The 17,278-nt window shown below is 32.6% G+C and overlaps 1 protein-coding gene across 10 annotated transcripts in view; it reads left to right on the top strand.

The window, feature by feature from the left end:
- The window catches only part of LOC106867842 (YTH domain-containing protein 1), a 64,680-nt gene that overhangs the window by 13,844 nt on the left and 33,558 nt on the right, over positions 1 to 17,278 (top strand). For 5 of the 10 annotated variants that reach the window (XM_052971152.1, XM_052971159.1, XM_052971150.1 and 2 more), the window contains exons 2-7: positions 5,316 to 5,411; positions 10,680 to 10,865; positions 11,330 to 11,497; positions 11,607 to 11,807; positions 12,932 to 13,075; positions 14,146 to 14,294. In XM_052971152.1, coding sequence (XP_052827112.1) covers positions 5,390 to 5,411; positions 10,680 to 10,865; positions 11,330 to 11,497; positions 11,607 to 11,807; positions 12,932 to 13,075; positions 14,146 to 14,294 — 870 coding nt within the window. In that variant the 5' untranslated portion in view covers positions 5,316 to 5,389. The remainder of the gene's footprint in view (positions 1 to 5,315; positions 5,412 to 10,679; positions 10,866 to 11,329; positions 11,498 to 11,606; positions 11,808 to 12,931; positions 13,076 to 14,145; positions 14,295 to 17,278) is intronic. The other 5 variants (XM_052971155.1, XM_052971154.1, XM_052971157.1 and 2 more) reach the window with 3 other exon arrangements.

Here is a 17,278-nt window from a genome sequence, read left to right as displayed (position 1 = left end):
TTATATATATATTTATATGTTTATATGTATATATATATTTATATATATATGTATATGTTTATATTTATATATATATTTATATGTTTATATGTATATATATATTTATATATATATTTATATGTTTATATGTATATATATATTTATATATATATTTATATGTTTATATGTATATATATATTTATATGTTTATATGTATATATATATTTATATGTTTATATGTGTATATATATATTTATATGTTTATATGTGTATATATATATTTATATGTTTATATGTATATATATATATATTTATATGTTTATATGTATATATATATTTATATGTTTATATGTATATATATATTTATATATATATTTATATATGTGTTTATATATATATATTTATATATAAGTGAGATCGTTGCCAGTGCCCCTGGACTGGCTCTTGTGCGGGTAGCACATAAAAGACACCATTTCGAGTGTGGCCGTTTTCGTGCGGGTGACACGTAAATGCACCCACTACACTCTCTGAGTGGTTGGCGTTAGGAAGGGCATCCAGCTGTAGAAACTCTGCCAAATTAGATTGGAGCCTGGTGTAGCCATCCGGTTGCACCAGTCCTCAGTCAAATCGTCCAACCCATGCTAGCATGGAAAGCGGACGTTAAACGATGATGATATATGTATATGTATGTATATCTATATGAAAATATTCAGATTTGTTAAAGATTTGGCTTTTTATGAGAAGATAGTTCCCTTATAGATACTGTAGAAATTTCAGTCATGGGTTCTTATATCTCGTGAATATTCTCTTGCAAAGAAATACGACTGGTTGCCTTTTCAACACTTTAAACCCCTTGTACCTCATTTCACTTTCTGAAGTCATTGCATTACTACACATGCAATCTGCCAATGGAGTGGAGGATACTATATATAGTGTAGCTTGACTGCTTTTCTTTTTTCTCTTCTGTAAGAACCTTTCAGTAAACTACAACAGAAATCCTCGAAATTTTAATTTTTTTAAAAAGTAATTTTGCTAGGCTCCACCACAGTAGCAGTCTATAATCTTCTGGCTTGTGTTATTTTTATTGCAATGAATTCACTTACTTCAACATGCTATTACACTTCTGGTTTATATTGTTTTCTTAATACCATACCCATTTATACAACATATATTATGCAATGCTAGCTTTGTTCACTAACTAAACAAACTTTAGTCTTAACCATGTGAGATCCCTTGTCCTAGTTTTGATTAAACTCCAGGGAAGCTTATTTTGTAAGAAGGCTTCTGATCATCTACATAAGTATATATTATTCGTGCACTTAACTCAGGAGTCCACAGATTGAACATTTTAATGTGAGAAAAGGCAGCAGAACCTTTACTGTTTTGAATAGATTTTTATTTTTTAATTTTAGTTATGATCATTGACCTCTCTTATGGGCCATTGTATGCTTATTACTTACTGCCATACATCATTTGATGCTTACTAAACTGCTATTTCTATTTTATGAAATTGCTGAACGTAGATTATAAAACATGTTTCCATGGAAATCCTGTTTGGTTGTCTAAGAGAAATGTAAAATAAGAACCTACTATCCAGTACCACTTTGGAAGTGAAACTGAATTTGTGTATAAAGCTTTTGATTTGTTTAACCAATAATATTGATTTACCTGTTTTGTGATGTTAAATGACACTTATCGCTAAAGCTTTTAACTTGCATGTATTTTTTTCTTTCTTTATATGTTGAAATTGGCTGCATAACCAAGGATAGTTTTAGTTTAGTCCAATATCTTTTCAGTTTTAACTACTGAGGATTGATTTTAATCTAGTCTTGTATTAAACTGCAACTAATATAGTTCAGGTTCTTGACTTTTTACACTCATGTAAGCCTAAGGTTGACAGTACAATTAAAAAGTAAATGCTTAATGTTATTACATTTTGCTGTTCATTTTACGTATATAACTATGAGTTTTGTTAAATGAAGTTAGGCCTTTAGAAAAACAATGACAATCTTTTGTTCTGTAATAAATGTTGTGCACTGAAGCATTGCTCTTTGGTGAAAGAAGCACCATTAAATAACCACAAAAGAAAAAAACAAAAAAAAGGCAACATTTCAAATGTCGAAATTTTGCTAGGCTGATTTTGCCTTTCATCTTTTCAGCAATGAAACAATTGAGCACTGGGTTCAATGTAATTGACTAGCCTCATCTTCTCAAATTTCAGGCCTGTGCCTATAAGTAGAAAGGATTGGTAGAAATTTTTTTTGTAAAATTTAGATCCTGTTTGGCTAACCAGCTCCATCCAGTGAAAACAATCGTAGCAGTGTTGATTTCATTTTCAGATAGTGTTCATCTTATATTATATACACAACCATAATATAATTGGACACTTGGAATTATTCTGTTCAATAACGTATTCACATTCAACTGTCATCAACTTAGACTTCCATTTATTTCAGATTGATAGAATAAAGATCAGTTATGTACTAGGATCAGTTCAGTCAGATGAATACTTCTGTTCTATTCACGTTTGATATGCCCTTTGAAATCTGCATTCTATAAAGCAATATTGTTTCTTTTTTACAACTTTTGTTACTTTTTAGAAAGAACATTTTAAATATTGCTGTAAGATTATTTTGCTAAATTTGAAGCTAGCCATGGTAGAGATAGAAAAAAATTTTTGATAGCTGAATATCATGTCTTATTTCACTATTTCATAATTGTCTGGTAGTCATCCAGTTTGAAAGCTCTGAGTTTTGCATTAGCACAATGACAATAACATTAGCAGGAGCAGTTGAAAAATTACTTGCAATATCATCTGCAAAATAAGTTCCATTTAGTCTACTAAAATCTTATCTGGTTATCCTCAGTTCTAGAATATGGGATGAGTAGTTCCAAAAATTCAAACTAAAAATAAATGGTTTCAGCTCTCTTTGTTGTCTGAATTCAAATTATTCTTTAGTTATCTTTCTCTTTCACTCTTCTGCTGGTCAATTCTCTTTGTCCTGTTGGCCACTCTCCTGCTAAAATCATTCACACAGAACTGGAAAATAACAACTGTGATGAAAACTCTATTGAACATTTTACTCCTGTTTCATTGTGTGTCAGCAAAGAGAAAGTTTGTTAATGCACTATTTCACTCTTTGTTGTTTGAAATTGAAATCTCTGTGGTATTGGTATTTGGGTGATGGAGCAGCAGAAATGCGAATATCCCTTGCAGAATTTACCTCCCTATTACTTTGTTCTGGTTTCAAATTTCCACTGAAGCCAATTTTCATGTTCAATAAAAATAAGCACAAGTCAAATAATTACTGAGGTTGATTAACCCTTTGGCATTTAAACCATCCGTATCTGGCCAAAATAATCTACCTGTTTTATCTTCAATCTGGCCAGAGCCAACCTCTCACTATTATTCTAAAAATAATCACATCATTGAAATCTCAATGCTACAAGGTAATGCATAACAAAGTTTTATCAATGGGAATGAATTTCCATTGATAAAACTGGGAATGAATAAGCATTACATTTAACAGAGAAATCCTAATGCTAAAAATTTCAATGAACTGCATTCCACTTTCCAAAATTTTAGTTAAGTTCTGTCTTCAGTTAAAAGGCAGAATCTGAAATAGAGTACTGTACTCAGCATACTACTGTATACAGTTTTACTTTGTTTTCTGAGTTGAAACCCTTCTAGAATTCTTTTTCTCCTTTGGTCTTTTCTTCATTTTCAGTTTATTGTGCACCAATAATATACTGAGGTCAATAGAATTCACTTATCAATAAGAATTAACTTTTGCCTTAATAAGAAACTATTGTATTTCTCTGTCCATTAGTTTTTTTTTTTCCATTGTCATGATCTCATCACTATATCTTTTTCATCATCTTAAATCTTTCTCTTAATAAACTCTCAATCCAATTATCATATTGTCCAAAACAATGAAAGTTGCTTATCGTATATATCCATCTACTTTTCAGTGTCTCTCAAGACAATCCCATCATCCAATTCAATATTCTTCATTTCTGTTCTTCCTTACTGATTTCTATCATTATTGATTATACACACACTCACAAATATACATGTAACTCCTCTATGATTACATCTCTCTTCCAACTAATTAGCATTGTAGTTTATTTTTCATCTGATCTTTACAAATTTGCTTCTAAATTACTACTACTTATCAGATGTAAGCAATGATACAATATCTTTGTAATTCATAAAAAGTAAAACTCTGTTGGGTTCCAGTAACTCAGTCATGAATTAGCTTGTAGGTGGCTGAATATTCCGCAAACACATTGTACCCTTAGCATAATTCTTAAGTAGACTCAGCATAACAGTTTTTGACAAAGTTTGTTCTTTGAATTATAGGTATAGTCCATCCACTGGGCTTCCACATAGTTTCCATTGACCTGATTTCTCCCTCAAGGCTTAGATCAATCTAACGTTATAGTAAAAGATATTTGCCCAGGGTGCTGCATGGTGGGATCAAACATGTTTACATAGCTCTACCTGTTAATTTAATGACTGGAATACTCATTGTAACTGACTGAAATCCTCTTATTTTAGGATCAATACAATGTGTATATAGTAATCTTCCGATGTTAATTTGATGAACTTTATCTATTCCCTGCAACATCAACCTGAAGCTTAGTCTGTTCACTATTCTCTTTCACTGTGGCAGTAAAGCCTTGGGCTTTGGGTTCATTTGTTCCGTCATAATCCTGTAATAATGTCTTGATTCTTTTAACTGTAGTTAAGTCATTTTGATATATGGTTTGGACAGAAGAGGAAAGACAGCATTCACAACCCTTTGCAGGGTTTCTGAGACTGGTGAGAGGATGTTAACCTCAGATTGGAGACCTAGCCTGGATGCTTGCAACAGAGCAGCATCCAAGGGCTTGGTGGTGCTGTTGAAATATGTGACAAATTAAGTCTACCACTTAATCATTAAAAGCTTTTATTTTCTGTCAACCATACCAAAATATGGAGAAAAATAAATTACAGATGTGAAGCACCTGTCAACTATTTTAACTAAACTAAGGAAATATTCTTACAGTTGCATCATGTCTTCAGTGTCAGACTAACAAAAGGAATTCAAAATTTTACTACTTAGTAACTTCTTTAGTGTTATTTTTATCTTTTTATTTTGTTTATGCATGATTTTTTTGTTATTCCATGTAAAATAACATTTTACTGATACTACTTTTACACTTAAAAAAACAATTAACAACAATTTCCCACTCCTATACTATAGTTTTATATATTGCTTTAGGAGTATGAAAAATATTTATTAGAATATTTGATCTTTATTGATATGTATGGATGATATTTTGTTTCCTAGGAAACGACACTGTTGTGAATGTGCTAGATGATATTTTGGATGCAAATACAGGAGATGATGATCTTATTGTGGAAATGGCATCAGAAGGGAAAATAGGTAACACTTTTCTTATTTTGAAGCTCATTAATCCTACTTTCTCTGCTTTAAAACATTAACATGGCACTACCTCTTCATTCCTCATAGACATCTTTCTATTGCAAGAATTTAGTGAAAGTCGACAAGTCTTGAAAGAGGCATGTTTACATCTTATTACTACTACTTGGCACTACATATAGCCAAAGCTGAATTTGGAAAAATCGACTACTTCATGGCCTTAAAATCATTTAGCATCACAGCTATTATTCATCATTTTCAAGGCAAAAATATACATCTTTAGTCATTACTTACTTTGGTACCAGTATTCAAAATCAAAAAGTTTAAACTCCCTACTATTCACAGGTTTATTATAGTTTATTATTATATAAACTTTGACCAAAATTGGTCGGTGCTTATATGGCTCAGAAAAGTTCTTTGCTTTGGCTTAAAAAGAGAATAATAGAAGATAAAATTGAGAAAAACTACCACATTTTGTAGGTTTTGTCTATTTTGGGCATGAAGTATCCTCTCTCTGTCATATATATATATATATATATATATATATATATATATATATATATATATATGACAAATATCAGTATTTTTTTAACTAACTTTTGAAAGATGATTTATAATGGAATTTCACTACTAACATTTTTCAATTATTTTACATATTGAATACTAACAGTTTTAAGTCATTTTGAATATTAGTTTGATTTTACAAACTCTGAAATTCATTCCTAACAGAAGTAACGGTAGTATTTTACAATAGATGGAGCATATGTGAGGTTTCCTCTCTATGTAGGCCAGCTTTGAAACAACACTAGACAGTTGGATATGAGTGGTTGAATAGAAGATTGTTGTATATTTTTGAGAAACAACCTTGCTTATGCAAAGAACCATACCTTGGAAGTTGGTAGCAATAGTGAAGGATTAATTATCATGTTAAGTAATAAGGCAGTTGGTTTAGGTTTTGAAGGAGTAGAGGAAACATAGTTGAGAAATACATTTAGAATAACATGAGACAGAAAGGCAAACAAATCTGCTGAACTTGAACATAATCAGGGGAAAAAATTTTCCTTAGAAAATGTATGGATTGTCAAAGAAAGTATAATACCACAATGGTATAGGTACTGTTGTGATGAGCTTAATAAAGAAAATGAAAACCAAAGTTAGCCAAGAGGATAGTGAGTCAAGTTATCAGAGGATCTAAGAATTCATTTTGTCATTGTTTAGTTCCTGGTCAACCTTCATCCCACTTATCTGTGATCAATGGTGTAGTTATTCCTTTTCTGTTTTGTTTTTTTCAAGTGGTAGTGTGTGATTTGAGGGTGATGTGATCACTATTATTAGAAGGTTAAATGATTATACAGACATTTTGATATAGAAACAAATAAAATGAGGAATAGTTGCAATATGTATAACCTAGTTTAACCATATGAATTAAGTAATTCTTATTGATTAGCATAGTTATTATTATTATTATTAGTTTTGGGGTGGATGGAGTAGCATGGCAGACAAAATGCTTTGTTGTATTTGTTCCACTTCTTTACATCCTTCTAGGGTTGATAAAATAAAGTACCAGTCAAATACTAGGGTTAATGTAATTGACTAACTCCCTTCCCTTAAAATTGCTGGCCTTGTGCCTAAATTAGAAATGATTGTTCTAGTAGAATTAATTGATTTCTTTTGTTGGAGCAGTTGATTTTTACAGTTGGGTACTCTTTTTGCTGCTAAACCTGTGAATAGAAGCACAATCAGTTTTATATGTTGAGCAAACTGGGGCTTGTAGAATTATGTGCATTAGCCTTGCATAGAGAAAATTATTGCTGTCAAGCCAATGAGATAGCTTGGCCTGCTAGAAATAGTAATCAAATGTCTCGTATCACATCTTAATATTTTAAAAGGAATTGGTTATCATAATCTAGGTTATTATAATTGGTTATTATAATCTAGGATACATTGTCTGAAAAAAAGAGTGATGGAGGGAGGGTTGCTGAATGGTGCCAGTTGCAATGTTATTGGGGTTTGACGTTGGGTTACAAGCCTGCAATTACTGTAGTAAAGTTTTTGGACTCAATAGTTTAGCAGCATAATTGCCTCAGCCATTATACTTTCATTTATTAAAATTATTATTAAAATGGGGAACTTTGAAAGGATTAGGAAGTGAACATAATTGAGTAAATTGTAATGTGACTTGAATGTATTTTGTTTCTGTGACCAAGAAAACACATATATCTCTTGCATAAGGTAGTAGACAGGATGAGTAAGTATTTTTATTCACCCAGGTAAGTAAATATCAAGGCTTTGTGACTGAGTACCTTTTACCTTTTCATGTCACTGAAGCTATAATGAAGGATTTGATAAGCAAGTGTTTTTTTTTTAAATCTCTATACTTAAACTTGTTCTTAAGTTAGAATTATTTCAGATACAAAAGTTTAAAACTAGGAAAAGAAGTTTAGAGTTACTTGGCAGGGTGTGTGGCTTGGAGATCAAGGAGTTTCTCCAGATTGGGCCACTACTCTCCATTGAGGGACCACGGCTCTTGTACTACAAACATGAGATTAGAGTGTTGTGGGAAAGAATTGCAAGATGGATTCTTCAAGCTGATCCAACCAGCAGGAGATCTAAGGGTAGACCAAGAACAAGGTGGTTGGATAATATCATAATCTCATTTAGTCGTGCTTGGGAAGATTCCCAAGTTGGAAAGTTTGATGACAAATGCTTCTGATAGGACCCTATGGAGGCAGTACCTGAGGACTCTATCTCTATGACACTGTCAGGAATAGTGGGTGAGGAAGATGGATGGTCAGGAGTTTTTTCTTCACTGTAAGCAGTAGCTGTATTATATAGACACAAGACTTCACGTTTGGAGGGTGGATATAATCAATTAGATCAACTCCTGTTTTGTTGGTGCATATTTTATCAATTCCAGAAGGATGATAGGCAAAATCAATTTTGGTGGGATTTGATGTCAAAATGTAATGGTAACACAACTAAATACTGCTGGGCATTTTGTCACTTTACTGATTCTGCCAATCCATTGTAGTGCTATGAATGTAGAATGGTAATGAAGTTCGTTTTGCAATGACAATATCCCAGATTTGATGCTACAGCATGTTATGTTGGGCATGTCTTTTATCACAGTTTCAAGTCAACCCTTGTCTTGTGAGTGAAATTGTGTGGGTGGATGGAAACTGGATTGAAGCTGTAGTTTAAAGGACGAACTACACTGATTCTGCCTGAGGACTATGTTAAGAGTATATGTAACTGGGATACTCAGCTGCTCGCATGCTAATTCACTAAATAGGTTATTCATTTGATTGAACAGCTGAATATTCATTACTGAAACAATTGAATCTCCATTTACTATATAACTGATGAATAGCTTGTTAACTCGTACTGCATTTTAGTTGTCTCATAAGTCTAGTTTGTGGAATAAAGTCATTCAAACTAACTTGTGTTAAATGCACTATCTAATGACAACTTCTTCAAGTACTATCTCTTACAGTCAATGAATTAAGGGATTCAGGTTTTTTAGATCTTTGTTTCTAAACTCAAGCATTAGACAAATGATTGTGTCATGTCTGTCAGAATTTAGCATTGTGGAAATGCAATCAACTTTTGCATAAAGCTGTGATGAATTTTAGATTTCACTGATATTTTATATATAAACATTTGAGGAATTAATAGCAGCAGTAGTATATGTGTCGTTTTTAATCTATGTAGCATATAGTCACTAATCTTTTAAAACAAATATCAACCTTTAACATAGCTTGTCAGAAGTATTTGTTAAATTCTCTTATGTTTTGCTTGGAATTAACTACACAAATCTAATATTTTCTCACTAATCACTATATCCACATCTTTCAGTGGAGACCTCCTGACCCTCCTCATTTTATAAAACTCTTCATATTTCCAAAGGATGAGATTTCCCTGATATTTTTTCTTCATAAGTAACATGGTTAATTCTCTACACTTTTATTCTCTTGATAACTCAGTATTTATCCTTTCTTTCCATAGTCTTTTGATACTAACATATCTTACTAGATATGTTATATTTTCATCATTGACCTCCTTCATTATATTTTTAATGAGGATCTTATATTTTGTTTTTTTAACTAAATTAAAACCTAAATATTACCTAGATTTAAGAAAGCTCAAACAATTGTATCACATTGCTATTCCTTTAGCTTCCAATGTAGACGATTCTACATGTTATATATGCTGTAACTTTAGTATTGTCATAACCATTTCAAAGAAACTTGGCGTTTGCTTTAGAGTCAAGAATAGCTGTGATTATTGCAAGGGCTCCATGTACCCACATCATAGTGTTATTCTCATATCTGTCTTCCGATTTTAATGCTAGACAGTATTAAAAAAGAAGTCATTCACATAATTGTGAAACAGTCATTTGCTGGCATCAGCCTTTGCACCTTGGCCCACTATGGAACAATGTTTTCATGTCACTTGTCATTAGAAGAAATTCTATATCTGTTTGCTCTACTTTGGCCTCCACTCAAAACTATTAAAGGTACATGCCTTTTCTGCAGCCTTTTCTTTTATTCTTCATACTCAATCCTTTGTTTCTATAACAACCACCTGCCAAACTTTTGCTTTACTAACTCAATATTGATTATACTAATTCGGTGCTCCAAAAGTACCACATGATCCAATAGCAATGCTCTTTCTTATTGAGTGTAGCAATATTAAACAACTATATTGACAGGAAGAACTTTAAAAGGGACCGTTCTTCTTGCTGGCAATTAAGGATAGGTTGTGTAATGCAGATTTTCAAAGATGTAACACTATGTGGCAGTGGAACATTTCATTAGTATAAGAGTATAGGGTTAATAGTATTTGTGAGGTCATCCTAAAGATGGGCAGCAACCAATTGAATATGTGAGTGTGGTATAGTAGTAGATGGTATCCAGGTTCAGTCCAGACCTAGAAAGATGAATCAGCATCAGAAAGGGACTTGTAAAAACATGCTTTTGTGCATTCTGCATACCTCCAACTCATGTTGAAAAAAAAAGAATATGGGTTATTATGAGAGCAATGATGAAAATAGATTTGAGTCTTAAAATTTGAAAGCAAGCAATTTCTGCAATGATTGTATATTTGAAAACTGCCATTGAATCATTAAGGTTACAAAAGATTAAGATCATTTTGAAAGATGTTTTTAAAGCTGTTGCTATCTTTACATATTACTAAGTTATATACACACATATACATTCATGCATACATACATAGCACCAAAGTAAGACAGTTTCAAATATTTTATTTCAGAACATGCAATGCTTGCCAAACAAAAAAGTATTTCTTCAAATAAAATTGCTAAAGTCAAACCTTCTCTGTCAAAAGGAAAAGCAACTACTACAAAACCTGGGGTTAGTGTTGGTCTGTCTGTAAAACAAGATCTAAAGGTTAAAGAGCCAAGATCAAGAGTACAAACCAAGTCTATTGAGGAAAAAGGTTAGTTTCGTTGTGAATATTAAATGTTGTCAGTGTCAGTGCTTGTGTGAGAAAAGCTAATTATAAATTACTTTGTAATTTGAACTCTTGACTCTTGAAAATGAATTCATCTAATTTGAATATAGATTTGTCTGTGTTGCCAAAAAATATATTTCTCTGCATTGCCACAAAGTCCAGAATGGATAATCTGCTAAAATTTTATTCGGGGTGGAGTAAAACATTTAACAAATTCTACAACATATAGCTGTGTAGAAAAGCGCATATGAAATAGAATATTCAAGCTAAGCTGTAAAAGAGAATCTAGTGCTTGGATTATTCAGATCAGTCCTTTGACATAATTTAAACCGTGTGTGTGTGTGTATGTATACATACATATACATGGATACTTACACATACAAACGCACAATGTTTGTGGATATATGAACTATATATTTTCACCATAATAATCTTTCTAATTCCTTCAGATCTCAAACCAAGTAAAGGAATAAAGAAAATGGTTCCAAGGAAAGAGGTAAAGAAAGTCTTAAAGAAACCAGAAAAAGCTCATAAGGAAATGTTACAACTTCGAGACAATGATGGTCTTGATGACTTGGATGATGATTACACTCTTGATTTAGATAAAGATGCCGAAGGTAGCTATCTTTGTTGAAGTTCTAAGACTGTTTATTTGGTTTTCAATTTTTATTGCTACAAATTTGAGGATGAAGCTAATATGATCTAAACTTATGTTTCTACTTAAAGATGAACTTCTTATGAATAAAATTGATGATCATTATGAAGATGACTCTGATGATAAACATAATGTTAGTATCAGTGCTGAAGAGTCTGAAGACTTGCCTGCTGCAGGCAATGATGCCATGGTTATTCAAGATTATGATACACGCAGTGAAATTGGTACTTCTAGTTCAGAAACTTCCTTGACTGACTCAAATTCAGAATCTTGTAAGTTTGTTGGCTTTATATATATATATATATATATATATATATATATATATATGTATGTATTGTTGTTTTTTTTCATCAATAAAGCACCACTTTATTTTTTTAAGAGAATGAATTCTAGTTTTTTACCTTTCCTTTCTTGCTTTAGCTTCTATGTAAGGATTTGAACTCAGAATGTATATGCTTCAATAGCCTAGTGGCTAATAATGGTTTCAAATTTTAACAGAAGGCTGAAATTTTGTGGGAGTGGCTAAGTCAATTAGATCAACCCTAGTGCTTAACAGGTACTTATTTTATCGATCCCAAAAGGATGAAAAGTGAAGTCAACTCTGGAATTTGAACTCACAACATGCAAGCGAATGAAATGCTGCTAAGCATTTTTCTCAGTGTGCTAACAATTATGCCAGCTCACCACCAACCTAATGTTGTTACCCCTTTTATTAGAGATTTGGTTGCTATTTCTAGCAACTTGGGCAATCACACCAAGGATCTTTTGTTGGAATCCTTGTAAGAGTTGAAGTGGGTAGAGATTCACACTAACTACTCTATGATATCTAGTTTATTGTCTCATAATTTTGAGTTTAAAATCTTGATAGGCTGATTTTGCACTGATGTAGATGAAAATATACTATATGTTCTAGTAGGAGTAGGTTAATCAACAGCATATCATCTCCCCCCTTCCCCGATTAATTATAGCTTGTCTGTCTAATGACAAAATGGACCTTGCCTTATCAAAATGATTTAGTTTACAATGTTGTAACACTTTTTATTTTTCCTCTATCCAATATTTTTTGGAATTCTACAAAGAAGTGAAAGAAAATACATGCACACATACACAAATCTAGAATTATTCTTCTCACATTCACTAATTCAAGTTGAAATTTCATTGCATTGTATACTTGTGTCTCACTTCTGTTTACCTTTTTATTACAAAACGGTTAATTGTAAAATTAAACTAGCAGCTGCAAAGTAAAAAAGAAAGGAAGTTCTGGCAGTTTTCCTTATTTTCTTATAAAAGCTAATCTGGACAATTATATGTAACCAAAAATTTTGATTATCACAAAAAAGATGAATGATATCAACATTATGACAACTGTGGTTTAATTCAGCAAATCTTATTTTAGATCCTTCTGACAAAGAAAAGAAAGATGAACCTCGACGGGAGAAAAACCACAAAAGAGGGATTTCCCCAATTGAATGGGACAGGAAAAGTGAAGATTCTGCTGATGAGGATGATGATGGTGATGACAGTGAATCTGAGAGACGACGTATGTTGGCCTTTCTTAGTTTGGGAATTGTTAATTACCTAGAACGTAAATCATGTAGCTAGATCTTGAAGGTGCTGCTGAGTACATGTTCTAATGTTGTCTACAATCTTTCGACTGTTTGGTTGTAATCTGTATAACCACTATGCTTTATTTTTTCAATATTTATCTTCAATATTTATCTGATGGATAAGGGCAGTGTGCAAAAATTCTTAGGTTCTCATTCTAAGAATAACCAGGTGAGTTTAAGGTGGTTACTGCTTAGTTTGCATTGTCACAGATTAAATGTTGGAAAGGGGAGTTCTTGACAAATGTATTTTTTGTTGAAATACAAGAAATACTTACAGTTGCTTGAATGGAAGCAATCAGCATTAAATGCTTTGGTTATGAAAGCAACACAGCACATATGTTGGAATATGACATGGTGCACTGTCACATGATACATATGATAGAAAAAGTTTTATTGGGATTGTAACCATGTTGATCTGCCATTTTCATGAATAGTCAACTATATTGCCTTCCCCATTGTACCCAATACTCCTGGCACTCTTTTTATCAACCTCAAAAGAATGAAAGACAATGATCATAGGTAGGATTTGAACTTAAAATGTAGAGATACATATCTAAATTCCACATATATTTATGTATATATTCATATACATCTTACTGAATCGGACATCTGATATCTTATCGTTATAAAATATTTTAACATGATGTCAGTCATGTTCTGATTCCACATAGGAATAAATAAATATATTATACTGAATGTTTCAGACCACAAATGAGTGGAAAAAATTTGCTTGCTGACCAAAGACAAGTGCAATTGTTTGAACATGTGATCAGAATCAATAAATACTAAACACATAAGTGATTGCTGCTAGATTAAAGTAAACATACTGATGATATAGATTGTAATAAGGTGTTATTTGAGAATGTTGGTTACAGAACTGACCAAGGAGACACCTATAGAGTGTAAGTATACTCATCTAATTTATACCAACATGTATGTATTAACATTTAAAACATTGATATGATGCATGTTTCAAATTAATTATATTTTATATATATTACAGGTAGTGCATCTCGTTTGAAATATTTATTCAAGAGGGCTCGCTTCTTCTTAATTAAGAGTAATAATCATGAAAATGTGGCTTTAGCTAAAGCTAAAGGTGTTTGGTCAACTCCCCCACAGAATGAAGCCAGATTGAATCAAGCTTTTAGGGTATGGAGTTAATCAACTGCTTCTTATGCTGTATTTGTCATTTATTTTCTTAAAAGCAATTGTGAAAAATTACTTCATCTAAAATATATATATATCTACACACACATCCAATTTTTATTCTATGGTTGCTGTAATTCAATTATTGTACACCTCATGCAGGAAAAAAATCTTGGCTCCTGTAAGCTAGAAAGTGTACATAAGTGTGATTGAAGTTTGGTCCTGTAGCATCACTAAAAAAAATTGTTCCTAATAGATCATGTTCATTGAATAATCTCTGTCAAGGATGAAGGTATTTAATATTGCTGAAAAAAATGTATATCTCTTCATATCTCTCGTACAACTTCATTTTAGAATGCTGTCACAAGGGTGGCTTGGTTGGTGTGACGTGGAGCTGGTAAAAAGGAGATGTATTTCGTAGGCTGCATGAATAATAACTGAAGCAAACTTGCAAACATTTAACTGAAATATGTCTTACTGCACATAAATGTATTGGTGTTGGTTATATACCATGAACAACAAATGTTTATGGACTGGGATAGACAGACTACCCTGAAGTTATAAGAAGCTTTCTGTGTGACATGCAGTTGGCCTAAAAACTATATGATGTCAACTGTGCAAATCAGAGATCCTTGGTGATCCTTAACCATCTGCATACCAAATGGTTTTTATAAGGGACCAGAAGCTAAATTCAAAAAATCATGTTATGCCATGCCACAACTTCACACTGACTGGTTGATCACATGAAACCAAAGTGATTCGCTTGAGGTGTCTGATAGATTATCAGTTGAGATTTTGAATCACCACCACAAGTAGTCTTTTCCTAGTTCTTTACATGAATGTAAAAAGTATAAAACAATAAAATGAAGCCAACACAAGTACAAAAAGAGCAAGAAGGAAAAAACATGCATTGAATACAGAATAAATGCAGAAAGAATGGCTATATAAGAATAAGTTTGTAAAATAGGCAAAGTTCTGCAGTTTTTTTTTTGTTTTTTTTTTTGAAATGTAAAAAAACTTTTTGAGTTAAAAAAAGATATGTCCAAGTGTTCTTAATCAGCCAATGGAAGTCGGTCAACATTGACAGTTATCCATCTACTCTGAATCTCCATGACCATACATTTTGGTTTAGCTTTTAGTACACGATGTGGACCAGAATAATCCATTGGATACTTAACTGCATTGTTGCATACAAAAATGTAAGTCAGGTGAAATAAAAGTTTTAATCAACAGAGATAATTGTGCCATATAATTTCATAGACAATGAATATAGCTGGTAGGATCATGTTGATTAGCTGTAGCCACTACCATCTGACCAGGCAGTGTAAGTGCCAAACCATATAGTAATTCTGCAAAGGAGTAACCTAGGTCTTCTTTAATAGTGGTATGTAAAGCTAGTAACACAATTGCCAGGTCTTCTAATCATCTATCCAGATTGGAATGTGCTCATAAAGCTACATTAAGCTGGCAATGAAAATGTATCATTCCATTAACATGGGATGATAAACTGTAGTACAAATTCTTTGTATACCTAACAGATTAGATAGCTTAGCAAAAAGACTGGATTCAAATTGACACCCACCGCCAGTTGTTATTGTCATAGGTGCACCAAAACGTGAAATCCATTTGGCTACTAGGGCCTTTGCAGCTGTAAAGGATAAAATGTCTTTAATCTGTATATGGAAAAACAATCTATACAGGTCAAGTGATACATTTTATTTTGAACTGGTGGAAGAGTGCTTTGTTTCAGCTGGCTTAAAATGTTTTGGTAAAATAGAAAGAGGTTGCCAGGGATTTTGGACAAATTGTTGCTGTACTCCTCTGATTCCAACATCAGATGCATCTACTATCAATGATAGAGGAGTGTGTGGTATTGAATGGGCTAGTAGGGAAACTTAAACTAATTTTTGCAAAAATAGTACAACCACGTAAAAAGCTGAAAAATCACGAATATGTAGAATTGAGTACTTATCAGGAACAGTTAAAACATTCAATCGTTTATAGTCGAACTGTATGAAGTTAAGAAGATCAATTACTACAGGAAGGCTGGATTATTCCTAAGTTCAACATGTGGCTAAATTCATCCTTAACTATTTTTAGCTTGCCAGCAGTGAGTCACTTGGGTCGTGATGAAACAAGAGGTCCCTTAGTGATATGTGTAATTTAGTGTACTGGATTCCTATTAAAAACAGTGGGAGTGATGTCTGGAAATTTCTTAAGAATCATATAATAATGATTACATGTGGAGGGTACAAAGAAAAGAAGTCTGACAGTAGCAGTTTTACTATATGTACCCTGCACAGACAAATCCTATTCTGAATCTCTCAATCTCCTGTGTTTTGAATCTACAAGAAGACCAAAATGATGCAAGAAGTCAGCACTGAGAATAGGATATGCAACATCCATAATTATAAAGATCTTGAATTCTCATTGCAAATTAAGATCCAAGATCATAGATTTCTCACTGTAAGTGGAAATAGGAGGGTGGTTAACAGCTTGTAAGATTACAGCTGACAATTTCTGCGAATTACATAAAAATATTACTGGCCAAATGCTGCAAACTGCTCCTGTATCTACCAGGAACCAATGAAAGACAGTTGCATGCATTTGTGTACTTCAACACCAAAATGGTTATGATACCAACAAAACATTCTCCTATGAGGACTGAATGGCTGATTTCTAGAAGTCATCTGGTCACAAGAATTTGAGGATATAGAAAATCAATATCTATAAAACATAAGATGTTTGTGTGTGTGTGTGTACGTGATGTGAGTTATGCACGTCCACAAATTAGCACGCATGTCGCTCCAATTTTAGGAGGACATTGTTCATGACCCTATCTGTGTTTTTGTCAACTTTTTTTCACAGAGGCACCCGCGTATAGCTGTAAAAATCGATAAACTTTTACCAATTTTGAAGTTTGTTGACATGGCGAAGTCAAATCTGTGCGTACGCGCGTGAAGGAGAGAGAGAGAGAAAGAAAGAAA

Source organism: Octopus bimaculoides, chromosome 10 (genome assembly GCF_001194135.2).
Source record: "Octopus bimaculoides isolate UCB-OBI-ISO-001 chromosome 10, ASM119413v2, whole genome shotgun sequence".
Classification (NCBI taxonomy): Eukaryota; Metazoa; Mollusca; class Cephalopoda; order Octopoda; family Octopodidae; genus Octopus; species Octopus bimaculoides.
The sequence above is the reverse complement of the archived record's forward strand: the minus strand, read 5'-3'. Positions and strand labels throughout refer to the sequence as shown.